This window comes from Poeciliopsis prolifica, unplaced genomic scaffold (assembly GCF_027474105.1).
Source record: "Poeciliopsis prolifica strain line A6 unplaced genomic scaffold, Auburn_PproV2 SCAFFOLD024, whole genome shotgun sequence".
In the NCBI taxonomy this organism is placed as follows: domain Eukaryota; kingdom Metazoa; phylum Chordata; class Actinopteri; order Cyprinodontiformes; family Poeciliidae; genus Poeciliopsis; species Poeciliopsis prolifica.
The window spans coordinates 7,413,304-7,440,683 of NW_026562399.1; the positions used below are offsets into that span (position 1 = coordinate 7,413,304).

Genomic DNA, 27,380 nt, shown 5'->3' on the forward strand with positions numbered 1-27,380 from the left:
TTAGATGTCACAAGGTTGAGGAAACATTCAAAAGACAGAAGTCGGTCGGTGGTCTTTTGGTTGTTGGTGTTCTGCTTGTGTCTCACATCCAGAGGGCAGAGAGTTTTGTTTTCCAGAGCAAAAGTATTATTCATAAATGCAACACCTTTCAGTTATGATCTAGCTTAACTTCAAGTAAATATGTATGGCTAAAAATACAACTAGTGGACCAAAGCATTGGTAGATGACTGAGGTCATTTGGTTTCAGTCCATCTCACAGACTTTCCCTGGATGGGAGATGGAGGTAAAAGCAGACAGAAAATGATGCAGTGCGCTCGCTTCGGCCTCTGTGGCTGTAGCCGATATTAATGCTTCATGAAACCAGGAGAGGAAGCCGAGGCAACAGAACGACAACAAAGAGAGACTAACATTGATCTAAGAGAAACGAACACACGGAGAAACTGAGAAACTCGAGAAAATTAACTGGCAGGAAAAAACCCTGGTGACGACAATGGCAAGACCACTGTGGCAATCGGTGGCTATGAAAGCCGAAAGCCAAAACTCAGATCTGGACACAGACTGAATTTTGTGTCACTGCGTGAACAGAATTGACTGAATATTAATATTTTTAAGCAAACATAAACATCCAAAGGTGAATAACATTCAAAGCACATTTTAGATCACGATCCACAGATCTCCACCCCCCTCCAAACAAGAGGGGAAAAAAGGTTAAGATCACATGGTGATTATTCCATCCAGTCTCAGGCTGTTCATTGTCCTGTTGTTACGGGAGCTTTGACTCCGTCCGAGGCCAACGTTCGACAGTGACGGCTCGCTGCAGCTATTGGATTATAGGAGGGATTTAAAACCGGGATTAAGCTCTGGATGGGAGACGGCGTGGGGGCTGCGTGGCTCTTGCATCACAGGGGTGTGAGCGTGTGTTTGCGTGTGGGGGACGAAGTTTGCAGCTCGGTCGCTTTTGGCGGTCTCCGGCCCTGGCTGTCGAACATGAACCTGTTCTGCTTCATGCTGGTAAGGCTGAGCTTCTGAAGCGTTTGAAATGTTTCCAGTTGGTCGGTCGGGAGAGTCTGTTCGACTCCTGCGACCTTTGAGGAGAGCCGGGTCAGCTGAGGAATCTCAGAGGAGTGCCGGTGATGTCGTCGGTGTCGGAAAGGAGAGTTGGTTGATTTCTGAGACACGTTCTTCTCTTGCTGTACATGTTTATCATTACCATGATTTATGAAAGCATGTTTATAGTTGCACAGACTTAACATTAAGGATGGGAAGTTTAAGATTTGGACAGATCTGACTGAATTCTGATTATGTATGTCTATTGATCGGGGGTCAAAACATCCAATCAACCTTAGAAAAAAAAAAAAACTAAACTAAAAACTCTGAAGGTCTTCTACTAGACTGGTGAAGCTGTGACGCATTCATTGTTGCACAACTGATACTTAAAGATTAGAAAATTACTTGTTGCGATTTCTGCCACAGGACTTGACGATAACAGATGAAGCAGTTATTTTTCTTTCTGCCTGACGTAGGAAATGGACAGATTGTTGAAATGCATTTAGCAACAAAAGCCGTCCAGAAAGCAACCCTGACTTTACAATCCGCTCCTTGTTGGAAGAAATCAATATCCAGCAGCTTTCGCCTTCCTGATTCTGAACATTGATGGCTCTGGGATTGCTTTTTTTTTTTTTTTCCGTCGCCTTTAGATGAGGCAGGGCACCTCTTCGTTTAGGTTTTTAGAACTGAGGTTTGTAAAATTATTACCGGAACTAACCATGGCTGTAGCTGACAGTGGTGGAAAGATAACAGCCCTGACTGAACTGACTAAAACAGTTAAAACCATTTGTGGTTAGGGTTAGGGTCTCCCATTACTACTGAAGTTCATTTGGTAGGGATAGACGCACGTTGACACAGACAAACTGAACAAAACAGCAGTCCAGTGTTTGCATCATAGTGCAATTGCAATTCGCAGCTCTTGTCCCTACATGGGCTTCTGGAAAATATCAAACGTCTGCACTTTTTCAAGAGACCGTTGTTTGCTGATTTCACTAGGCAAAGCGTCACTGGTCGAGACTGCCTCCTATTTGTCTTAATTAGTTTGAAATCCCATAAAGTTGTTTATTTTATTTCAGGATGTAATTTTTTTTGAAAAACATGAAATATGCTACACTCATGTTAAGGTAACCATCATAACAGGGAATTGTTGCGGTGGACTTATGTTGGTATCGAGTCTAAGACATAACACCGATCTGATGGTGCAACTGCAAAATCAACGATCGACCTTTGGCCCAAGGCGGCTTGGTACAAAGTACACTTCAATACGACTTCGCTCTTGAACAGCATGTTTGTTGTGGGCCAATGACGTCTGAGACCAATCTGGGGAACCCAACGATGGGTCAACGTCCCTCATGATCTAATTGGTGCTCAGTCTCCCCCACAGCTTTTGCTGCTGAAACCTACAAGTCCATCGTCTTCTTGCATTTTGCCCTACAGCGTTGGTCAGACTCGCGCCACCATGCAGACGGACATTAGTCTGGAATTCAGGAGACGTGTCGATCCGCGTGGGACTGCGTGTTATTTCAGATGACAATCTGCTTGTTTTGTTTCCTCAGGACGGCTCCACTGAGAGCATCTATGAGCCGGCAAGCAGCCACACAAACGGGGACGTCTCGCCCAAGAGTCGGTGCGGTTCCGGGCATCTACGTTGCAAACCTGAGTGGGGCGGCTCCGACCCGTCCATCAGCTCTGTAAGCCCGTCTCCATACCCGTCTTCCCTCCACGATAAGCAGACACTGACCCTGACGTTGAACTAATTGATCCAGCTTTATTGAGCGTAGCCCAACACTGTTATGTAAAAAAATAGGTGCAATATGAAAGTCTCTGTGTCACGGTCAAATGTTTTGAAAAATGCGAGGGGCGACAAATTATACAAACTGTGTGACTGGTTTGAGCGTTCAACTCAATGCTTAAGACGACACTTTATTTCCTTCAAGGACAAACACCAGACCAGAACCAAACCGAAAGAGGACAGCAGAAGGTATTTCGTCTGAACTTATTAACTCTTTTCTTTTTCAATCATGAGTTGGTTAATTATTGTTTGCCATTTTAGATCACGTAAGCCAATGGAGGATGAAACCTTTGGTGAGTACAAAATTATATGAGACAGCAACCTAAAAAAACAAAAGACAAAAACAGACTCCGATCTGATCTGTGATTAGTCGATTAACAGAAAAGCAGGATTCATTTTTTTCAGATTAAATTAATACATCAAAAGTTAGAACTAAAACTATTGCTTAGTGTATGAATAAAATCAAACCTGGTAGTAAAAATCAAACAAAAGATGAGGACTTGATGTGTAAGGAGACTATATTTTAGTTTCTTCATTTAAATCGTACAGCAGACTTTGTAATAATGGGCTCCGGTGCTTTTCATTTGCTCTCAGTTGCATTTAAAAGGTTGGTTTAATAAATGTGTGTGTTTGGCCGTAAATTGACCTTTAAAAAGTTTTCTCTGTTTCCTGAAGCTTGCAGTGGCAGCAGCGCGTTGACAGGACCAGTCCGAATCAGGGAGCCGGCCTCCGAAAGGAAAAGGACAGATCCGCCAGCGCAGGTAGAACCCACCCAGTGCAAATCTCACTTTAACACAACAAACTGTAAAAATGAACTTTTACTTTGCATTTTCCAAGCAACAAGACAATTTGAGTGCTGCCTTATTTTCATACTGGAAAATATGTTTTCAGTAATATTTTGATTGGGAGCAAATCAGAAGTTTTAATTTGTTTTTTTATTGGTCTTCTTTAATAGAAAATGTGGGTCCAGGCGCCTTTTTCTTGGACTTTTGTATCATAATCAGAGAGTTTTATGCTCTGCCTGCTTGAATCTTTTGTCGTCTGTAGAAACTCCAGTTACTTCTGCCAAGCCAGGCCACGGAAACACGCTTAATTCGCGTTTCACTTTTTAAAAGTTTACCCAAAATTCTCATCGAGACTGGATGGAAATATAGTTTCTTCGTCTCATTTAACGACCAGTTTTCAACCATCTAATTGCCAATGTCCCTCCTCATAATCCCTTCATTGAAGTAATCATCCTTTGCCATCCTTATCATATTTTATTCGTCCCACTTCTTGCCCTCACCCCTCTTAACAGCCCCCTTTGTCATCCAACCTATCACCCTTATTCTGCTTTTACTTCCCCTCACCCTCATTCTCCTCCTCCCACTTCTTCACCGTTTTCATTTCTTCCATCCTCTTCATTCTCCTTCATGGTCCCTTTGCTCACCCCTCACTCATTGTTCATTCAAAACACACGAAGCGAACATCACCACCCAAACAAGATCCGCTTGGGATGCGTGAATCTGACCCGGAGCCCGTCTGCACGGTTGGCTTGGATCAGTCCGTTGCGTGTTGAGGATTGGCGCTACGTAAATCGACTGAAATGAATTCAGTTGCAACCGTTTCCGTCATCCGTTGTCCGTCATCCATCGTTCGCTTTTGCAAAATGTTGTTGGGTTTGTGTGCGAGCTTCAAGCATGCCTTTTGTTCCTAACTGCAGCCTGGTGACCCTGCTGAAACCACAGGACGACTGAAAAAGTTTCAGAAACTGGTTCACATAAGGAATGGCCTACAGACCGATGGCGCTGAAGACTCGGGCGCAACCAAGACACACGGTGAGTCACTGTAGGCGATCCGAGTTAAAGTGGTGACTAACAATAATTTCTCCTTATGTTTAGATTGTTTGGCCGACGGGGTGAGACACAACGGCACGGTGCTGACCTGCATCGGCCTTTCGAGACGGATGGAGAAGAGCTCCTCCAAAGCCGCCGCCGCGACGTCACACCCACTTCCACCGCATCAGAACGCCAGGAGACTCCACGGAGACCCGACCGAAGGAGGGTTCTGGAGCCCAAAGACTGGGCGTCGCAGGCCGAAGACGTTTGAGTGTCCGCACGCTCGCCACCGGACTCCTGGGGAACCGTGCACCTACGACGGCATCGTCTCGTCCCCGCCCCGCAGCTCGGAGTGGGATCGGTTTGAGAGCCTGGTTCGGGAGCTGGACCGGAACCAGTCGGATCTGTCCCTGTCACGGATGATCCGGTCCCTCACAGATCTGCAGCTGTCGCAAAACAACGTGAGCTGAGGACACACGGCACTGTCTTCTGACAGCAAACTCTGTTTTTTCATGATGTTGGGTTATGGTGGTTATGAGTCAAGTTCAAATTTCTTCCATGCACATTTGAGAAACTCTTGAATCTCCTGTGGCAACCACTCAGCTGTGCAAAAATCCCTTTGAGGTGCAGTTTCCAAGCTTCCATCTGCACAGAGAAGCTCCTTCAGACTAGCCAGCGGCAATTAGCACACAGTGGGTGAACTGTGCATCTGCAGAGCTCATTATAGGAGCTGCTCCTCAGAGCAAAACTGATAAAAATGTTAATAAATTGTTAATATAGGAGTGATGTTGTGACGACGTCCTGAAGGCAGAGTTTCAGAAAGAGCAGGGGCCTCATTTTCTCAAATTTCTTTTGTCATATCTGATCTACGTTGCATTTGTTGAACGATTGCAGTGAACATAGTTACTTGACTGTGCTATAAAATTTATGTCTGGATAACGTATGTTGTATGCAGACATCTGGTTTCAAGGGACGGGAAAAATAAAAGTTGATCATTTTGAAGATGAGTGCAGATGTTCGGTCTGCATTCCTGCAATAGGTGGACTTCCTATCTATTGTCGCCTGGCTAACGGGGTTTGACCCAATTCTGCACAGACAGGGAACGAACACGGCCTGTTTATGTCGTAGGGTCATACCGGGAATAAAAAACATGCCCATCTGTCACCGCAGTACACACAAATTTAATCCCTCTATTACCAAAGCAGTCGGTTCTGCTTGAGAGATTTGTTGCCGTCTGACAACATGGGGCTCCAACGAATCCAGGATAATGGCTCCACAATCCCAAACTCCTCAATCTGACTTAAAAAGAGCAACCAGGACAACAACTTGCTGGAAATCCGTTCGCGGCGGTCTCTCTCTCTCTCTCGGTTTAAAATGTGCTATATTTCCAGGGAAAGCAGGAGAAAGCGGAGCCGAAGCAACGGGGCAGGGAGACGGAGACAGGAAGCGACTCAAAGGACATCGACGGCGCGCCAGAGGAAACCCGGGCAGCTCGCGTTGTAAGTTTGTCGGAGAAGCTTGGAGACGACGGGAGCTAAATCACACACACTACAAGGCAGAGCAGATGAGCGGCGAGATAAAAATGCAACCGCTATCATTTTTACTCCACAGAGCCGAGACATGCAGAACGACGAGGCGGCGGAGAGGGAGGCCGGCCGCAGACGGTCCAGGAACTCCCTGGAAAGCCTCTACAGCCTAAAGAGTGGACAGAGCTCCTCCAGTAAGACATAACTTATACACGGCGGCACCCTGATAAAGGACTGAACTTGTATGGCACAGTGGCGGGCAACTTCGGATTCAGTGTCTTGCGTGTTCAAGCCATTTCTATCTGCAGCTTGAGTGTGTGGAGTGACTCTTATCCTGCATGCTTCAGGCGGCGTCACCAGTGGGTCAAACTGCTCCAGCAACAGGGAGAGTCTGAGGCTGGAGGACGACCCGGCGTCCGCGCGGCGGTTCTGCTGCCAAGCGAGGGTCCATACGGAGTTCGTCCCGAGTCCGTACGACACGGAGTCGCTCGCGCTCAAGGTACACGAGTCCTGGAGGAGGCTGGAAATAGCTCCTCCAAACGAGAGCAGAGCTTACACTGTTGTTGTGTAAAATGGACTTTTATTCCCTGGTCAGAAATATTCTGAAGACTAGCCGGCAGCAATTAGCAAGCGCTTGGTTAAACCGCACATCCGCTGAGGTCGTTATACGAGCTGCTGCATGCTGGGAAAAAGGTAGTGATGACTCCCTGGAGGCGGAGTTTCAGAAAGAGCAGTAGAGTCTTAAAGAGACAGAGGCCCAATTTCAAAGCATTAAATTACACAGTCAAATTTCTTTTAAGTCATGTTTGATATATATATAACATTTTTATAACAACTCAAAGTAACATTGTTACTTGACTGTTCTATAACTTGACACTATGTGCCAAGAAAATACACAATGCTGCCCCTTTGAAGAAAGAAAGAGCTAAAGGATTTTTTTAAAAAGTATTTTGTTATGTAACAGATAGAAATACTTTTGATGATGCAACCTCACTGTGAGTAAGTGAGGATTATCAAAACTCATAGAGTGTCTATGTGATTTAAGCAGTAACTTTTCAGCTACCATTTGGTGGACTTAATAAAAACCGCTTCACTGAAACCGAGAGGAACTTGTTTGCAGGTGGGAGATGTGATCGACGTCATCGCCAAGCCGCCCATGGGAACATGGACCGGCTCGCTGAACGGTCGGACGGGGAACTTCAAGTTCATCTACGTGGACGTGCTCACGCACCCCTCTGGCACGACCCTGCATGAGGCGAGCCAGAGGTCAACAGTGCAGGAGGCGTTGAGGCGCCTCGGTTTGGAGGTGCAGCTCTTTCCTCTTCGACGCGAGGCCTCCGCGTTCGCCGGGGCACGTCGACTCAAAGCTCTAAACTGTGCCGTTTTGCCTCATCAGGAACGCGCCTCGTCCCCGCAGCGCGGCGGTCACCAGGCGGTGGACGACCCGATGGAGCTGAACGTGACTCGGCCGGAGCGCAGAGAACGTCCGCTGGCCGCCGTCAACTCCCTGCAGCTGCTGCGCTGTAAGTTTGTAAATCACTGAATGGCTTCGCACCAAAACGCATTTAACATCTGCTGACCTTCCAGACCTCATGGGAGAAGCAGCGTTCAGCTTCTATGCACCACAGATCTGGAATCGACGTCCAGGAGCCGAGAAAACAGTCGAAACTCTTTAAATCTCGACTAAAACCCCACCTGTTTATAGCTGCCATTAGACCACGATTAATGAAACAGCGATGTGCATTGATGAGTTTGATTGTTCACCATGCGATGGTCATGTTTTGTCTCGTTGCTCAATAAACTTGATTGATCTGAGCATCATTCAGGGACATGGTGGATGCAAACATTCTGCAGCAAAAACTTGAAGTAAAACAAAACAAAAATAAATAGAAAATACTGAGGTTCTAGAGAGGGGATCGGGATGAGAGGCACTCCAGCGTTAAGTCGAGGTGAAACCAAAGCTAAATAGGTGAAAGTTGACAGGGTGACCTCAGAGAGCGTTTCTGCTCCAATCACAGCAGTGCACGATTTCTTCTCATCTCTGATCACATCCAACCAAAACCTGCTTCTCTGCCCTCCAGCTAACAGCCTGGCGGGGGGTGAATCCAGTCCGGAACCGGAGCGGTCCGGTGAATACGTGAAGGAAGACGTGAAGAGCCGTCCCAGGGACTCGGGCTGCGTCATGACGGAGGACGCGCAGCCTCATTTCCTCTCTGACGGCCGGACGTAAACGTGCCGTGAAGGGGAGTCGCTTCCTTTTGCTGATGTTCAAATTCTCACGCATGTTTGTTTTTTTTTTTCTTCTTCTTTTCACACAAGTTTGTTCTGTAACTTGATTTGTTTTCTGAAATAAAGATTTGATGGATTGCTTTCTCGCAGATCTCATTGCAGGCGAGCTTCTGTGGAGAGTTCACGAGCAATCAGCATCTTACCCGCCGTGGTTTTGCTTGGCAGTTTGAAATCGTGGCGATACATGATTGAAACTTTTAATCGGGTTGATTGCGGGGTCTGCAGTTAATGAGTCACGTTTTGTTTGAAAACTACATGTAGATAAAATCAGCAAGATTTAAAATTCAAAAACCTTTTTTGCGGTTAAAATATTGAATAGACACATGAGCTCAAACACAAATATATGTTGTTTTTAATCTGTTATTTATATTATGCAAAGTCCTTCTTTCGTTTTTGGCCACTGATTATTTTGTGGTCCATGTCACAAAAACATTTAGACACCTCTGAGCTGTGCTATATTTTTTTTGTTTGAACAGATTTCCACAAAAAAGCAAACTGCACAGTCATAAGAAGAAAAGAGAAACTTTATTAAACACTCGTCCCGTCTGCAGCTCGTAGTCGAAGTTAGCATCGCTGTGAAACCCTACAAGGTCAAAATACCCCACATGTACATCCATGTGACAAAAAGGCAGCATGTGAAAGTCGTCAGATCGGCAAAATGGACTTTATGTACAGGTGTGAAAACAATCACGGCCCGACAGCAGAGGCAGAACGTTCATAGCATCCTTTGCGAAAGAATCTTTCACCATGAAAATTGCCCCTCGGTCCACGTTAACGTCGAGATCATTCAAATTTAAAATATAAAATCCATACTGTTGAAACAGGGTTTTTTTCTTTTAACAAAGTTGTATTTACATCAGTTATTAACAAAAACAACTCCAATCTTCAGTCTGGTTTGGATTTAAAAGAAACAAATATGACCAAAAAAAAAAAAAATAAATCTGTTGTACAACTTTCTGAGAACAAACAAAACACAGAAGGACCCCCCGCTGAGTCACAGCTGCAGATTGACCGATTCCTGGATTTTTCTGCCCCAGTTTATTCCAATTTATTCACAGAAAATGTTCTTCGTACAGCACGTCTAAAACATCTGAAAGAAAGATGGATGTTGGGAAGCGGGGATGGCTGGCGTTCGGACAGCAGCACATTCAGGAGTTTAGTTTTCCTTGACTGCAGAGTTTCTGCTGAGACGGTTTCCATGGTGAGCATTAATGCATATCAAGGTATATTTGGTGTTTGGACTATTAAAATAGGCAGTTATCAGTATTTCCCGAGTGTTTGTGGGGGTCCACTGTGAGGGATAATCATTTCGGGTGTCGTGTTTTAGGTGTTTGTGCTTCTTTTTATTACAATAGGGTCAATTTGTTAAAAAGAAAAGAAACTTGAGCTTCAGGTCTAATTTTTTTCTGTTTTAAAGGTCAGTTACTTGCATTCTGGTACTTTTATTCATGCAGTGATCGGCACATACCAGCACACTTTTCATACTTTAAATTGGTACTTTGGTAGTGATGAACACTTAAATTAATGAAATTAATGGAAATATGGCATTACGTTAAAAGAACATGGTTTAAAATGAAAAACATTAAATTGATCTTGAAAGAACAAAAAGAAAAACAGCGCTGTTAAAACACTTAAACTAGCGAACCAACTGATTTATACTTGTGACAGCGGCAACACGCCCATGATGTCACTACCGCTGCAAGGATACATCCTGAAATCCAGAGCAGCTGAAATCCGAGCCGTTCCTGCAGCCGTCTGTCACTCAGCAGTTGAGGCCTCCGTGAGAATAGCCAACATGGCCGTTCTCAGGGTACAGAGACAGCTCCTCCGTGCTGCCCAGCCCGTTGTTCAACTCTGGAAGACGGGAAAACTGATGTTATATATTAACAATTAGCTTCAACTTCTGGGACAAGCTAATAAATCCACGAGGGATAGACAACAAGCCTAAAAAAATACTAGAGTTTTGATTTTAATAGCTGAAATACTGCCAAGTTGGTGACCTCTCGCAGTGCGGCCTGGAACTGCACTGCGCACGCACTGCGCACGTCACTCTACGGGTTGCTGCTGGGTGACCAAAGAGCGAGCGTCTGTTGACGCCACCGACCGTGCTAGCCTTGAGAGGCTGGGCTTCTAAAGCCTTTTCTCTGCCTACATCCCCCAGAATGCCATGCGGCTCCGGGTCGGAGTCCAGTGAAGCTTTTCTTTTTAATCATCTGCTGATATGGCTGATGCCTCCATCGCAGAACTTTGCTTCAAAAGTCGTGAACTGCACCTTTTAAGCTCCCGTAGCTACAAGGAGCTTAGCTGACATTATAGCTAGCAGTCAACATATTCCACACACTGAACGGCTTAATTATGAATTTGAACACAGTGACTGGGATCTGAGTTGCACCTGAGAAAATGAGCTTCTCCTTCATGATGTTGACGTCTCGACTGGGCCGTCGCGCCACAGCGCTCAGCATGATCTGCTCCGGGTTGTAGTTCTGCATGCCGCTTATCCTCCACCTGTTGCCACAAACGCATTCACACAATTGTGGGGATACAAGAAAAATAAATAAATGAGGTATTGGATAGCAGGAGCGGCCCGCTTTGTGTCCAAGCGATGGCAGACACACGTTGGTGAAAATCAGATGCAAGAGGACAGCGAAGGGAGGCAGGATCAGACCAACAGTGGCAGGCGTACAAAGCACAAGGAGGACAGAGGGAGGTGGAAACAAAGGCCAAGGGGGGTTCCATGGTTACCTGATCATATGATAGCTTGACAGATGCAGCAGAGGAAGGTTGAATGCAGATCAGGCAGAGCGCAGGACAAGGAAAGAGCATGAGAGGAGAAGAAGACAGGAGGACAGTGAGAGGCGGCGGCACAGAGGACGAAGACGACCAACGTGATGATGAGAATGACGAGCTACAGAGGACAAAACCTTAATCGGGTCCAGGTCGACACACGTGCTGTCTGGACAACAAACAAGTCACTGAAAACTCCAAAAATGTTATCGAAACAACATTTATGCTTTACGACACAAGTTCCATTTGGCTTTCCCCAGGATTAAGATTAAGGACAAGTCTAAAGAGCCATGTGGTAAAGAACATTTCAAACCAGGCAAATGTCAGAGAAGACTGTAAAAGTCAGGAAGTTCACTGAACAAAAACGCCTTCCAAAACTTCAGCTCTTGGGAAATAATCCACACTGCAAAGGCGGGACATTTTCTATACGAGTTAAACGCTCTACAGTCGGTCTTCGTTTGACGATCGGTTTTCTTTCTCTAGGCATGTAGAACATCCTGCAAGGTTGTCTGTAGAAGAAAAACGTGTTTGCGAAAAGTTCTACTCTGTAACCTGGTTTCACAAAATGTTGTGTCAGAGACTCTGACCACTGTGAGCAAACGTCCGGATCGCGATGAAGATGTTATGGTTTCACTGAAAATCTGACGTTACGGCGGCATACGACGGCAGCTAAGAAAAAACAACACCAACACATGGGAAGATTTCTGCCAAAAAACAGAAATTTTGAGATGAGGCTCAAAAATTTTCAAGAAAAAAAAAACAACAGTTGAAAACGGTGACACTTTTTAGCTTTTTCTAGAACGTTTTTTTCTCGCAAATTTTCAACTTTGCAAAAGCAGAAATCTCCAAGGTTTTTTCTAGAAAATGTCTGAGTTACAGCTCAAAATTTCTTTGGAGGATTTAAAAATGTTTTGTTTTTTGTATAAATTTACTCCTTTTTTTTCTATCTGCAATGCTCATATGCCGTCGAATAAATTTCTCCTGAAAGATGGTAGAGTTCTGTGTTCTTTCCCTCTCAGATCACTTATCTGCTGAAAGACCCGTTAATCGCAAAGGCATGGTTTACCGACAACAGGCCACATAACAGGCACAAGATTTTTATTTAAAATATCCGGATAATTTAAAGAGCAGCAACTGTAAAGGCAACAGACCTACAGAATCACAAATTTTCCACCGTGAGCAACAGCAGGTAAAGCAGTAGGTTTGAGTAGAAAGCAATGTTCATAAGCCAACCCAAAAAGACCTTCAGCAAAGCTGGAGAATGGTGGATCAACACCACTTTGAAAGAAAATCTGTCTATTTGGAAATAAATGACACGTTGAAGAAAGAGGACTGACTGCAGGCTTTTGAACATGCTGTCACATCTGTGAAAATGAACGTACTTCTGGAAAAAGAAAATCCCCATGATGACAGCGACAGAGACGAGGTCTGAAGAGATCCAGATGAAGTTGTAAGCACTGTGACTCTGCGAAGAAGGAAAGAAGTCATGTCATTTCTAGCTGTCGCCAATAGATGTCACCACATATCACCTAAAGCTACTACAACAAAAACAACTCAGGGCAGCATCAGATCTGTTCTCAGCTTCTTTCCAAAGACTTATTCCACATCTCTGCCTTGCTGGGCCGTCGTCGGTCTCTTTTCTTTCCCCCTCTGCCCTCTTGTGTTTCTGAAGTGTGCGCGCTGTCGGACGGAGAGATGTTTACCATGAGCCAGACGGGGTAAGGCACTTTTTGAAGAACTTGAGGGGCGTCAGAAGACACGGAAGGCACCCCGCTACACCACAGGAGGGAGTAGAGCCAGGGCTCATTCACAGGGTAGACAGTCACGCTCACGTTGTTAGCCAGGTAAACCCTGAGGGCGGGGACAACAAAAACACATGTCAGCAGTAAGAGCAGATGTCCTATGACTCTCTTTTTGTCTCTCTGCAGTCAGTGGAAAGTTAAAACTATGAAAATCAACTTATATTGCTATTAATACTGGTCAGAACTGGAGCATCTCGTAGCATGTGTTCCTCTGAGGAACATGTGAACAAAGTATGTCGTTCATAACATTAGTTTGGAAAAAATAACTTATTAAATCAAATGTATTTTGGAGAACAAATTCATTTTAATTCTATTTGTTGTTTTCATTCACCTTCTATTTTGGGGCTTTCTCAAAATAAACTGCACTTCAAACTGCAGAGATAACATTTTAACGATGGGATGTTACTGAATTATATGTCTGAACCAATGGGTGTAATTAAAGGATTATCACCTTTTGCTCTTCCGATTAAAAAAAAAAACAAGCATAAAAAACAACAGCCTGGACATAAAGGCAGAACACGTGGAAAATGTGAGAAACATTTCAGTCCAGAGACAAATCTGACCTGCTCTGTCCGATGAAAGTTTTTCACGAGAAAGAAGTTAAAACTTCTAAGCCAGTGATTCATTGCTGGATATCATTAGCTCGGCTAAAAATAAGCTCCTCTTTATCTCCCCAGGACTGCTTCTGAGCCCGTTATCGGTTTCTAGGCGATAGCCGCTCGCTCTTACTGAATGTCTTGGAAGCTGATCTTTCTGTAGTGGACGGTGAGGCTTGTAATGCCTCGGTGCCTTATCTCCTCCACTGACAGTTTCTCATTTGTTGTCTGCAGAAGACCTCGCACCCTCCCTCTGTCCGTGTCAGGGGCCCATGTCACCTGGCAAAGTAGAAGCGGAACGTGAGAAAATCCCGACTAAACAGTGTGCAGATAAGGCGTTTAAAAAAATTATCATATACGGGGGAAACTGCTACTTGAGCCTTACAAATGCACTGATCGGTTTGAGCCCAGTTTCTGATTTCTCCGGCTGTAGAACTCTTATTCCGCCTGGTTTTAGCCGACGGCAGTTTCTCTGTACAATAATGAAATAGGATTTGCAATATTTGTTCTAAGTCTTGCTGCCAGTAGTTGCAATCAATTGATTGATCGCCAAGCCCCACTATGTCTTCGATAGAGTGGTCCTTCAAAAAACAAAAATAAATTGTAATTTTTGTTGTTCACAAGTCATTTTTTCCGTGTCCTAGTCAAGTCCTTAATGATCAAAATTAGTATTCTTGTATCAGATGCAAGAATACCTTAACTCAAAATTCTCGTAGGTTATCAGTTCAACTCGTCGGGCTAATCTAAAGCATGACCTTTTGGGGATTCAAGAACACCAGTCTAACATCACCATGACAAACACCGTGGTTAATCCAATGGGACAACAAACATCATTTACTCAAATGATCTTTACTGATTACATACAGTAAAGATTGTTGTTGAGACTCTAGTCCAACACCTCATATCCAGTGTTGGAGCACAAGTCAAACTCAAGTCTGAAGTCTTTACTCGGGTCACCGTCCCGAGCACATGGTTCGTCCACTGACCAGAACCCGGATTTTTCCATTTCAGAACGACCAGTAGTCGGTAAGGGCCTGATCGGGCTGAAAGCTGTGAGGTTTCGGTCACCAGCCAGTTTCTAGCCCGTCACCTTTCTCTGGGAAATCCCTGCTTTCTGCAGCGTCCACAACGTGTCCATGAACCAGCTGCGGAAGCGCGGGTGCTCCGGCGCGGGCTTGCGGATGTTGAGCAGCACGGAGCTGTTGGCCCTCGCTGCCAGACGGAGCATCTCTACCAGGCTGCAAATGGTCAGGTTTCCTATCCGGCTGCGATCCTTCGGGCTCAGGGTTTTCACCGTCCAGTAGGGGTCGCTCTGGAAGCAGAAGGGAGCAAACGGAGAGGCTGAGCATCACACAAATCCCACTGTCCTAATCGCTATTGATGTGTTTTCAGAATTAGACTGGAAGCTGTCAGAGCCAGAGTGGAACCCAGTACCTCCAAAAACCAGTGGCCTGCATTTAAAGAGTGAATCTCTGTCCAGTTAAAGAAGGACGCGTCCTCATGCTCTCTGGAGGGGAAGACCTTACTGACGTCTGTGGTCCGTCTTAAGGTGTGGTCCCTCATGAGGAAAGGAACTCCATCCACACTTTTAAGAAGGAAAAAAAACATCTATTACCTTCATTATACACATTTTCTAATGCATGTAGAGCAAACATAACTTACAGACATAACACATGATTCATTAGTTTGATCAATTACACTTTTACTGCATCTCTCACATCAATCTCTGACCACTATCCCATATATCAGCCGGGATCTATATATGGAAGCTCAGAACCATGAAACATGAATAAGTCATTATGTTGTAATTAATCACCTGATGGTGACGTCTGCTTCCAGAGCGCTGGCTCCGTGCTGCAGGGCTCTGGTGAAGGACATCATGGTGTTTTCAGGGGCCAGCTAGAGCAAAGAGCGCCACAGTCAGACACTGTGCAGAGTATAGAAAATACCTAAACTCCTAATTAAATATCTTAGAATCTTCAGTGTTTTCTGACTAGAAGAAAATGGAGGCTTAGATGCTCCGGTCATTGCATAGCTTTGCAATGTTTTTTCCGGTCTACGGTAAGACCTGAAATTTTGACATTTATCGTTCTCTTTTACGTTTATGTATTTATTTACTGGTGCCACGCATTGCTGATCAGCCAATTTTTGATTCCAACACCACAAAATAAAACTACAGAGTCCTGCTGATGACAATGTAATGTGCCAACTGGATCGTGGAGGAAGCTGCGCAATTTCGCACGGAAATTGCGTGCGATGTAAAGACCCATCGCCCACTGCGAAGAGAGAAATGCCAAGCTGAACAAGATGGCTGTTCGTGAGAGGGGAAGTGATATATTTGCCAGCGACAAACATGTTTAGACGTTCACGTTTCTCTGTAATTGTTCAGTGGTCAACGGGGACTGAAGGGCTTTGCTCGACAATTCATCCATTGTCATTACCAAACTACAACCATAGGCAGACCACAATTCTAAAACAGCGCAGAAAATCAACGTCATTGTTCACAACTTCTCCTTGTGTCTGCTGTTTGACCAGGATGAAATTCATCCTGAGAAATCGAGCTCAATGGAAGAAATCCCAGGTGGAGAACTGAAGGGAGATGAGAATCCAGATGAATTGCGTAGGAAGGCGACGACCAGGCTAGTTGGAGGCCGTTATTCTTGCAGGGAGGTCTGTCGACTGACCATAATCACTGCAGAGAAACAGCTCTGAACATTACTGCATTTGTAGTCAACTATTTTGACCAGTATGTGCCTACCATCATGCACCAAGCTGAACAACATCGGGCTTATTTTGTTATTCAGCCTTACATCTTATCATGAAACATGCAGCTTAGAAGCTTAGAAACATGCACACTTTCACTCTGTATGTTAAAGAAGCTTCATGATGTCACCTTTTGACAGAAAAGATCAGGTCAACAGGTATTAAAATATGACATTATTGCTGTATGACTTACAAAAGTAAGCAGAATACCAACTAAGGCCCTCTAATTTGGTTCTGAAAGTTCTGCGGCCTCTGTTTTAACCGTTGGAGTCTCAGCTCACCATAGGAGCTCCCCGTCGGCCAATGATGACTGGTGGTGGTTTGAGGACATGGCGGTCCATAATGCAGGGGCAGGTGAAGGTAAGAGGTGCAAGGCAAAGAGCCAGGAGGACTAGGCTGTAGATTGCCAACACCATCACCTGGAAATCTAACAATGAAAAGAAGACAAGAGGGATTTTTGTTTGTTCGTTTGCTTTTTGAGTACTTAGTTCTGGAAGGATTCAGTTAACTATGTGGACAGTTATACAAAAGCACTGATCAGCAAACAGTTAGATCCATCAATACTTACTGGATCTCTCTTTGCGGACCACATAGCCAGCTACCAACCAGCTCACAGCTGTGATTGTGACCAGGCCTCCGATGTGCAGGAAAGGAGCAGTGAACTAGTAAGACAGAAAAGGACTGCTTGAATGTCTGAAGTCATCAGAAAACTTTTGAATCTAACATAAGGACTTCATAATAGAATGAATACTTGTGATGCTTACCTGAGCCGGGAACTTAAGATGACGCTGTGCACAGTTTACTTGTCTTACAAATTGCTAAGCATTTGAATTGTCACCCAGGTTTGCATCGGTGCTACTTATTAGCAAGGAGTAGTATTCAGTGGCTTACAATAGCATATTTATAAAGCTTGGTTCATAGTTTGTTAGTTTTTCCCATTTTGAATAAATAAGTGTAATACCAGGTAGGTTCTAGCCTCACCTCAGAAACTGTGCCTGGAATAACATTTTCATACGCATCACAGAATCAAAATAGCTGTAATTGTGAACGTGTGGTTTATATGATGTATGCAAACTCAACTGTAATTGTGTTCCCACCTGAAGTGAAACATGAATAATTTCCCACTCGTCTCCCCAGACGTCATCGACGGAGACAAAACCAGAGACGATGGTGAGTAGAGTGGCCAGTACTCCAATCTGTAGAGACAAGCGTCGGTAAACCTAAGCTGTAGTTGTCAAGTGTAAGTCGGGTACGTCTGTGGTAACAGAGGTCATCTTACTGCACCTTGTGAACCCAGTAGAGATTGAGCTGCTGACCCAAGGAGATATGGAAAAGTGCCAAAATCTAAAAAGTACAAAGAGTGAGCTGCACATCAAGTGATCATTGTTGAAGCTTCTTAAAGGTTTGGATAAGGCTATTTATTACCAGGAGGAATGTGATATAGATGAATCCCAAAGTGGTGGAGGTGACGATGGGAATGGTCTCATCCCTCCACTCCCCAGAATGATTGTACACCGACCTGAAGTATAAACAAATCAGAACTGAATTATCCCAGGTGGTGCCATGATGAAACAAGACTGTACTGCATTTCACATTTTTCAGTTCAAGTCAATCCAGTTAAAAAATACTTTATGTCTTATGAAAGAGTCATTGTTGATGCTGTTGGCAGCAGTCAGTCCAGTAAGGAATCAGAATAGGCTTCTAGCTCAAGACTGTTAACGTTAGCATGCTAACAGCTCAATTTACAGGAGCCCAGTGGAGATTGGTTTAGGAACAAGTCTTGAAACACGACTTGAAACAAGAAGAAGACAATGGATGGGTGAATAAGATCCCGTCTTTGTTGAACGGTAACAACTCTCCTTTCTTCTCTAAAAACAGAAGATGACTTGTGAGGTTCAAGCTGACTTCTAAAACCCTTGCCCTTTTGGAAAATTGAGACCAAAGCTATGATCTTTGGCAATGATTTAAGGAAAGTTCAAAGAAAACTTAAAAAGAAATGTCCTATGTCCCTACATAATGTTGGAGGGTGCTGTGAGGTAAATTGGGAATAAATCCCTTACGTTTCACATATCCAATATTTTGCCCAATAACTATAAATTACATCATAGAGGAAAACACTTACCAGTTGAAGTCATTGAAATCATTCTGAGCCACCAACCAAAAATAGGTCCAAAAGAGAAGGAGAAGGAAGGAACTACTCAAGATGGTGAACCATGCACACTCCCACTGTGAAGAAAAACGCAGTGAAAGAACCAAAACTGTCATCTCATTCGACAGGTTCAGTCTGACTCAGGTTCGATACGCCGTATCGAATGATTTCTAGCGTTCTCAATTCTGCAAAAGTTTTTATCATTGCAACTTGTCATCCAGAGTTTGTCCATATTTTATATCTGTTTGATTTAATGGTGAAAGTCCCAGACAGTCCACAAGGAAAATAGGACGCTACAATGCTTCAAACTTCAGCCGACTTACCGGCATTCAGCCTTACATGGACTGGAAGACTAAACTGGAGCATCCAGAGATCCTCACAGGAACAACAGGGATCAGGATGTTGATCCATCTATAACCTCACAACTTTATTAGTGAGCTGTTAACCCCATGTTATTTATTTAATCAATCAGATAAATGCATTAGAGCAACATTTCCATCTTAAATCTAGAGATGTTCAGGTACTCCAAAGTGCATTCAGCACTTTTCTCTCAGCTGCAAGATATGAAGAGCTATGTTGTGATACCATTCACTGCTGACGTTATCTACTAATGGAAGCTAATGGAAATTAAAAAAAACAATAGTTTTTGAAAATGAGGTTCACAAACCGGTGCTGGGTTTCAACCCGGGGGTCCATCTGGTTGTGTATTTTGCCTGTGCATGTGTGAGTTCTCACTGGGTACTCCAGCTTGAATTTGTAATATTATCATAAAGTGTTGCTTCTCTCACTTCTGCAAAACTTCTGAAAGTAACTTCACTGAATGAATAAGAATCATGTTTTCACCAAAAACGCACCGCACACAGACACTCATAACATCTATGTTAAAGTCAGACTTCTTTTTTAAACACCAGCTTTGTTGTTTTAATGTTATTTTTCATCAGCCTGCACCAACAAGACACAGTAAACACTATACTGACCTTGTTCTGACATACATGTACGCTACTTATTGTATTAGCTTTGTAAAAATTAACTATTTGTTATAAATTTGTTGGTTTATAATTATGTCATTTGAACTTAGCACATAACTTTTGTCTGATGGGATTATTTTAAAATATTAAATCAGATGTTATGCTCAGTATTTAAGTATCCCTTTCTTACCCATTTTTCTGACTCATATCTTAGTAATTTCTTGTACAGTTACTTTTATTTGAGATAAAATACGCTGAAGTAGCGCTACTCCCACTAGAGTCCAATTGTTTCGGTACTCTGCCCACCTCTGCTCTGAAGTGTCCTTATGTATGAGTGTGTGAATGCTTGGCTGTTTCCTCTGTGATGTCCTGACTTGTGTAGGTACAGAGACCTTCTGCGCCACTGAAGAGCTCTTCCCCTCAGCGGTTAACTGGATTAGAAGCTAATGCAAGCTGAGGGGGAGGCGCCCAGTATGATCGGCAACCCAAAGGATCCCGAAAAGCTTAGATTAACTTTTCAGCACGCTGTGCCTTGACTGTCCTTTTTCCAGAAGCTTATATAAAAGGCTCTGAAATGGCAGAAGCGACAGGTGACATCAAAAAATGAAGATATAAAATTCACTTCAACCATCACTGGCTTTGGTTATTACAACACATTTAATTGTGTGTGTTTTTTTTTTTTTTGTTTGATTTTATTGTCGCTACCTGGAAAAAGTAAGGTAAGGTAATTTTATTTATGTAGCATATTTTCAGCAACAAGGAAATGCAAAGCGCTTCAAATCAGATTAGTGAGAAACAACTGAACTGAAGTGCACAACAGGTGATACCGGAAGATTTCTAGTAGGGAACCGATTTATTTCCCGAAATGTTACTCGAGTTGCTCTGCGCTGATCTGCGTGTGTGGCTCTCAGGGAGACGGTTTCTTTGTCAGGTTAGAATTCCAGTTTCAGCCAAAGGGGTGAAGAAGAGTTCAAACGGGGCTGTGACTAACAAGACAAGATGAGAAAATCACCTTGGTGAAGATAAATGAGAGGACCGGTTCTTCACTCCGAGCTGTAACTCACGGCCTCCTGTGGGGTTTGTCGTCTTGTTCCACTCATCAGAGACGCAGTGACCACATGTCACTCACTTTCTTTGCCTCGTCTCCTCTTCTAATACTGTCGCTCTGCGCTGCGGTGGCAGCAAACGCTACCTGTGTTTCAGTTAAAAATGTACGCGGGACTTTGTTGATATTCTGCTCAAGTCGGAAAAAAAAAAAGGAAACTTTTTGCCAACTGCAGTGTTAACATTAAACAAGAAAAGCAAAATAAAAAATAAAAATAAAAAAAATCACGTAAATTAGTTTGTTCGTGCGATAAGTGACTTTCTCCTCGTGCCACTTCTTTGCCTTTTCCGCCAGTAGTAACATCTGGTTATGACGCAAAAGAAATGTTTCCATTGCACTGAAGTCAATAAGGCCAACGTTTCCTCTTTATCATTTATATTGAAACACTAAAGTAATTGTGTGCTTCCGTTAAGCGACTTCCTTATTTTTTTTCTTCGAAATGTCAAATTGTGAATTTTAAGGCTAAAGGAAACACGGCTGCTATTTGAACACACTGAGGGAGACGACATGGAGCTTTGAAAATCACACAAATGGTGGCGAGTCAGCTGCTCGGATGGCTCTCCCCTTCTTGGCTTAAACATCGACACTTCCCAGCTTTGAAACTGAGTAAATGGGCTGATTTATGGCAGAGCTGCTGTCGCTCTGTGATAAAATGAGACGTGCAGCAGCGGGGGATGTGGCAGCACAGCGGGAAACCAGCGCAGCTGGACGTCTGGTTCATTTCAGGGTTCCACTAAATTTGCAGCAGCCTTTATGAAGAGGATCAGCGCCTGCGGCAACTGGGGCCTGATCTGGGAGGGCTGTAAGAATTCGCCGCATAGAAAGAATGAGATCCGAATCTGAAGGTTTTGTTTCAGACTGTTGGAAATAACAATGGAAAGTCGTCAAAGTCCAATGTCCAAAGCTGAGCAATGAGATCATGACGAGGAGACACAGAAAGTAAAAAGAGATGTAATCCGATATCAATATCTGTATCGGTCGCAATATTGAAGAAAACAAAAACAAACATATATTGGGTATGGATGACAATGTGCCTCATCTATGGGGCAGATCTATTGAGTTTGGTTCTATGCTTTGTGCTCTGAGCAATGCCATGCTTTATTTATTTATGTTTAAAATGACTAATTGTACTTTGTTGCAGTTTATTTTTCACATGTTTGACCAAAGTAGTCAACCTACTGTTTTTGTTTTTACTTATTTTACATTGGCTGTTACACTCTTAATTGCACTGACTGAACAAATTAAAGTTGTGCTGTTTTTCACCAAGCTTATGGAATGAATACATTTGGACTTCAGTAAATGTTTGTCTGCATTTAAGACAAAAAAGAAACGTTTTAAGTCAATTCAGCACTGTTTTTCTACTTCCTGTCGCAAACAGGAAGTAGAGCTTACAATGGATCACACGTCACAGAAAGATGGAGAGTTCTGCATGTTTTAATTCTTCTGCTATGTCAGAGACAGAAATGCCATTTTGAGCTAAATGTTTGCTACGTCTAAACTTATTTGGCAATCTCCCGTTTTTGCAAATTAAATATTTTTCAGAGAAGCAAAAAAAAAAAAAGAAGTTATTTTGAATTTTTATCTTTTCAAAATGTATCATAAAGAAACGTATCAGGATTCATCAAAATTCTTCGAATCAACCACCTTGGTGTGATTTGAGTCATAGACAAACAACATCTGCTTGTGGTGAAGGACGACGCCTAAGAAAATGTTGAATTATTAACTACAACAGTTGATTATATTCAGTGTAACTTAAAATGTACTTAAAGGTACATTTATTTACAGCTAAACAGAACGTAAGTAAGCTAATATTTACTTTTGATTGAAAAACCGAGTAGCTGGAAAGTCATTTGATTTTGTCCCTGGAGTGAAAATATTTCAACTTACATCTGTGGTCATCAAGACAGTCTTGAATAAAAATCCTTTCTTTAATGATGAATCATATGACCATTTACTCATCACTAGGTCTTCATATGCATCCTTATTTACAGTGCAATTAAGTCTTTTTGCCTCCTCTTTTGCAGCCAAAGTGTTAATGCTTTACTTGTGGTAGACAGTTTTTCTATGTCATGTATTGTGTACAGATGCAGATATGTCATTGCTAAAATTAGACAGTTTTGTTGTTGTTCTTGTAGATATCTTGTGAATAAGAGTTTTTGAAGTTTCAACTTTAAGCATCAAGAAATTATTTCCATAAATTGTCTGCATACAGTTTTAGAAAAGTGGCCAAAACACTTTTCTGCCTTTTTCCTTAAAAAAAAAATGAAATAAAATAATAACAAGATGACCTTGACAGCAGCAGATGCAACTTTCTTTGCACCAGAGACACTTCATGGTTTCCATACTCTGTTCTTCTCTCACCTTGGAGCTCTCGTCTTGGGAACGCTGGTAGCGTTTCCAGCGGCAGCCGTAGATCCCGGTGACCAAAGACAGAAGAACCTGCTTCTCGTAGACCTGTAAGGGTTGGTGTTTCACCATGCTCCCTCAGCCTCAACGCACCTCCAGTCCCTTAACATCCCACACACGACTGGGAACCCTGCAGAAGGCATGAGGAAGTTACTGAAGACCTCGGAAAAACATCCTCGTCCTTCAGCAGCTAATTACACTTTCCTCCGCCAGATGCTGTGTCATGAGGTACGTACACTTTCTTTTGGCCCAACAACATCAATATGTTGCCGGCCTTCGGCCTTGTTCGGGGTGACGACACTTGTATGAGCAGATCAACATACTGTTTACAGGTGACTCTTGTCTACCATAATGATATGGTTTTCTGTTTGAGTCAGACTTAAGGAGTGGGTACGGTTTCACCTTTAAAAAAGAGAAATCAGTGGGTTGGCTGTGAAAAGGAGAAAGCAATCTGGCACAAAACACCAATCCCTTCTACTGGCTTCTTAAATAATGTCTATTACATTCATAGACCGATCTGTTATCTAAGGGGTATTCAGCACTAGAACCGTGAAGTGTGCTGTGAATTAGTTTTAAAGAAGACAGTAAATACCTCAACAAAGCTAAATCACTCTTTTTCAGCGAGTAAGGAATATTTCTTTGACGCTCATAAGGTTTGGTATTATGCTTGAAAAGTGTGGCTGGAAAAAGAACACAAAAAGACAGACAAATGTACAATCACATATATAAAACACACCAATAAAAGGTTTGCTCCTTTTCTTTTGTGCGATTTGGAAACCACCGTATGTTAACTCAATTCAAGTGATCCAGAGCGCATACAAACCCAGCTTCGTCTCTTTTGAACAGCCAAATCAGCGATGAGGAGAAGGTTTTTCATGTAGGACATTGATCTCCTCTGAAATCTAAATTTTTCTCATCCGTATTGTTGAAGAGGTCCTGGAATAAATAGCAATTTCCTTCACAGATAAGGGTCGGTTTCCCGGTCAACAAGCTTCGACAAAACCGACTGCTCCTTTGTCCTCATCTCTTAACGGGGAAATTACAACATGGCGGACGGCCAAAGCTAAACCTGCCTGACTGTGGGCGGCTTGATTTCCACTTGCGTGGAACATAAACTTAAAAAAGAAAAAAAAAAGTATGATCAAAAGGTAAAGAAAATCACAACGGTGACCAAACACATTGTGGTCTCTTGTCTTCTTTCAGAACTGTAAACCTGCAGTGTGCTGGAGCAAACGATGGATTCAGTCTAGTATAGAAAAAGATTTGGGAGCCAGTGTCACCCAAGCTGTAGTCTGGCTATGCATTTGAGATGCACAATGTTAGAAAATCAAAACAATATTAGAGTTAAATTTTGCAAGAACGATCGGGCTTCATCCAACAAGATAACAATGAAAGTGTTCATAGTGAACCAGTGCAGGATTCGAAATATTCACTTTGCAATATGAATATTACACACATTGATATTGCAATGAGGATGCAGCACAACTGAGGACTACAAATCCCATGTGCAGCAGATCACAGCAGCAAGAGTGTCTTACTAAGGACTGGAGATGCTTTTATATTGCTTAGACTGGGGCAGTTAAAAAGAATTACACTGAGAAATCGCTTACACATGTAACTGTGATCCAGGATTCAGTTTAATGATTTTGTGTGAGATGGAAACAAAACTCAAAGAGCTCCGATAAGTTTATTGTTGTGGGTTTAACTCGAGACGGAAGCTGACATTGGTTTTGAATTGTTTCACAATCAAATACATGCTTCATGTTGTTTTTATAGGTCAGATTTGTCTTATTTTTTCCTCCGTTGCTTTCTCATCACCAGGGCTTGAACCAACACAATAATCCCTCATCTTAGTCACTCAGCTTCCGCAAAGCCTTCATCGCGTTTGTCCATTATCATCTCAGGCACCGTTGTCTGTCTGTTTCCACTCTGTCACAAACGCTTACACCGATAACGTCTTTAATCTCCCGCTGAACCCGGCCTGAAAGCGCTTTCCATCGGGGACAAACTGCCCACTCGGAGGAAACCATGGGAGGGTTCGAGCAGGAAACAAAGGCAATGAGATTAGCAGCGGGACACGAGACGAGCTCAGGTTGAGGTGAGACGCTCCAGGCAGAGCTTTCTGCCAGGACAGTGAGCGACTGAGGCAACAGCACCGTTTGAGTCATGCTGCACGAATGAGAAGTGTTGATATATCTTCTTAATTAAGTTTGCTTACGTTTTTCTTTCTTTTTTTTGTTTGTTTTTTTTGTTTGTTTTGCTGTGCCGATTTAAGCCCTCGGCGTTTATACACTTGTTGTTGCTAAACAACCACACAAGACTTCAAAATCCTCATCAATGAGCAGACACACGTTTCCACAAGAGGCATCTGACAGAACCATGCGTCGGTTATTGTCTGTTGGTGGGGAATATTCAGGTGGACGAGGAGAAAAGAGACAGGAACTCGACATGCACAAAAATAAAAATATAAAAAGACAATTAGAAATACAGTTAAGTACAACTTGCCCCCCCTACCTCCCTCCCAAAAACAACAAAAAAAAAAAAAAACATGTGCAGCTGTAGGATAGTCAAAGAAACTGACAGAATGTGCATGTGTAGTCGTGCAGTGTTTACAACTGGGGGCCCAAAGTCGGTCCTCGAGGGCCGACCTCCTACAAGAAGCACAGACAAGTGATGTACTGGTTCATCCCTCTGCTTCGGTTAGTCATACTGAACCCATAATAGTCTCATAAACAAGGTTTTGCAAGTTTTTTTTATTTCTTCTTTACCAGGCCTGAAAGCCAGCATTTTAGAAGTGAACTTTTTTTTTCTTGTTGAACATTTATCTGCTGATCTTTTCATTTGAGTTTTTTCTTTAAACGTTTCTCAGGTGATTTATGAATCAAAACTCGATTAAAGAATTTGAATATCCGGATTTTATTTGATGTAGCTTTCATTTCCAGTTGAATCAGTTTAATTAATTTTTTTTAAATCAATCTGTAGCGCAAATATAAAACTGGACTGAATTATCTGTGATTACTTATGTCAGCGATAACAATTAACGTTTCCAGAAATGGCATCAATTGTTATTTTTCCAGAACGAGACCGTCTTTTAAAAGTCCTGTTTTGACAGTGAAACCGTCTGAACGCGCGTTTAATTTACCGCAACAAGTCGACAATGATCCCGCCGCGGGCCAAGAGAGAGATTAATGAAGATAATCCAATAAGGAGCGAACAAACACTCACCTTGTCTTCTCTGCGGACTTCTCCACCTTCTCAGGGTAGAAAGCTTTTTTTGTTGTTGTTGTTGTTGTTGTTGTTCCCACGGACCTTCACATCTCCTCGCAGATAAAAGCTTCGGGCAGGAAAAGGGGGAGAAATGAGCGAGCAGCCTCCTCCGGCGAACCAGCGGCCCACATCAGCCTTTCAACAACACCGGACCGGGACTGACCAGAAGCCTGGGGCGGTTACCTTCACCTGAGCGCGCGCGGCTGCGCTGCAGTTACTAATCCGTGTGATGCGATGTGGGCGGAGTCACGATTTACACTGGAAGAAGAAGAAGAAGAAACAGTTTACTACCACGGCGTAGTGAGGTGGTTGTAGTAGAAAGATAAAGAGAAAATTTCAGCAAAAAAACAAAACAAAACTCGGAAATATTGAGACTATCGCATAGTTTTTCAGGAAAAACAAAAAAAAAACAAGGAATTTGACACCTCGACCATTTTCTAGAAAAAAAACTAAAATTTTGAAAGAAATGTTTTTCTCTAAAGTTTAACATTTGTGACATTTTAAATTGAGAAATTTCAACGTTTCTTGTAGAACATTTCTGAGGATATTATTATTATTATTATTATTATATTATTATATTATTATTATTATTGGGCGGAAATGTCCCTGCAGCCTCAGCACAGGCTTTTTTTTTTTTTTTTGTCAAACATAATGTCCAAATAGTTCAGTTTGACACTTATCAAGTTCCGGACTTTGCTTAAATTTTCTTTGGCAAACTTCAGAGCGGGCTTTGTTTCTGTCCCAGTCCAGGGAGGTTTGCTCCTGGCACTTTCATATCGATATTAGGAGAGTATCGGTATCGGTATCCCAGGTCATTTTCCATACAGGGAACTCGCTGTCTTTAAATTTCAAGACTCAAAAGTTGCTACAGTTTTTTTCCCCCCTCCTGGAAACCTCAGACAGAAAAATCTCAGCTCTCCACATACTCCTTATTTTATATCTTCAAAACACCTGTTTGCAGTGAAGTTTGCATACCTGCGAATGTTTTTCTACACGTTTCCGATTTCGCATTGCTGATCTTTCACCTTTGGGTTATAAGAGCAAAGTGAAACTTTCCATATGTTCAGTC

The 27,380-nt window shown here is 42.9% G+C and overlaps 2 protein-coding genes across 5 annotated transcripts; one reads left to right on the plus strand and one right to left on the minus strand.

The window, feature by feature from the left end:
- Window positions 1-811: 811 nt before the first annotated feature.
- On the plus strand, window positions 812-8,562 carry samsn1b (SAM domain, SH3 domain and nuclear localisation signals 1b). 2 transcript variants are annotated; one of them, XM_055046618.1, is made up of 13 exons: window positions 812-1,011; window positions 2,604-2,738; window positions 2,985-3,028; window positions 3,101-3,132; window positions 3,515-3,600; window positions 4,542-4,656; window positions 4,720-5,117; window positions 6,048-6,155; window positions 6,277-6,376; window positions 6,530-6,681; window positions 7,303-7,488; window positions 7,579-7,705; window positions 8,264-8,562. In XM_055046618.1, exons 1-13 carry the CDS (start codon window positions 865-867, stop codon window positions 8,410-8,412), a joined length of 1,779 nt encoding a protein of 592 aa, XP_054902593.1. In that variant the 5' UTR covers window positions 812-864; the 3' UTR covers window positions 8,413-8,562. The 2 variants fall into 2 exon arrangements, with proteins under 2 accessions (XP_054902593.1, XP_054902592.1); XM_055046617.1 differs by having other exon boundaries at window positions 813-1,011; window positions 6,268-6,376.
- A 415-nt stretch (window positions 8,563-8,977) lies between these two features.
- gdpd5a (glycerophosphodiester phosphodiesterase domain containing 5a) lies at window positions 8,978-26,533 on the minus strand. Of its 3 annotated transcripts, XM_055046619.1 has the most exons (17): window positions 26,270-26,530; window positions 23,000-23,174; window positions 18,539-18,642; window positions 17,842-17,935; window positions 17,701-17,760; window positions 17,514-17,612; window positions 16,985-17,078; window positions 16,698-16,843; window positions 15,470-15,552; window positions 15,088-15,238; window positions 14,744-14,965; window positions 13,787-13,932; window positions 12,959-13,106; window positions 12,638-12,720; window positions 11,214-11,228; window positions 10,864-10,976; window positions 8,978-10,325 (listed from the first exon to the last, which is right to left on the minus strand). In XM_055046619.1, exons 2-17 carry the CDS (start codon window positions 23,114-23,116, stop codon window positions 10,234-10,236), a joined length of 1,767 nt encoding a protein of 588 aa, XP_054902594.1. In that variant the 5' UTR covers window positions 23,117-23,174; window positions 26,270-26,530; the 3' UTR covers window positions 8,978-10,233. The 3 variants fall into 3 exon arrangements, 2 of the variants coding, with proteins under 2 accessions (XP_054902594.1, XP_054902595.1); XM_055046620.1 differs by lacking the exon at window positions 11,214-11,228 and having other exon boundaries at window positions 26,270-26,531; XR_008607065.1 differs by lacking the exon at window positions 8,978-10,325 and having other exon boundaries at window positions 10,878-10,976; window positions 11,214-12,720; window positions 26,270-26,533.
- Between the last annotated feature and the right edge of the window lie 847 nt (window positions 26,534-27,380).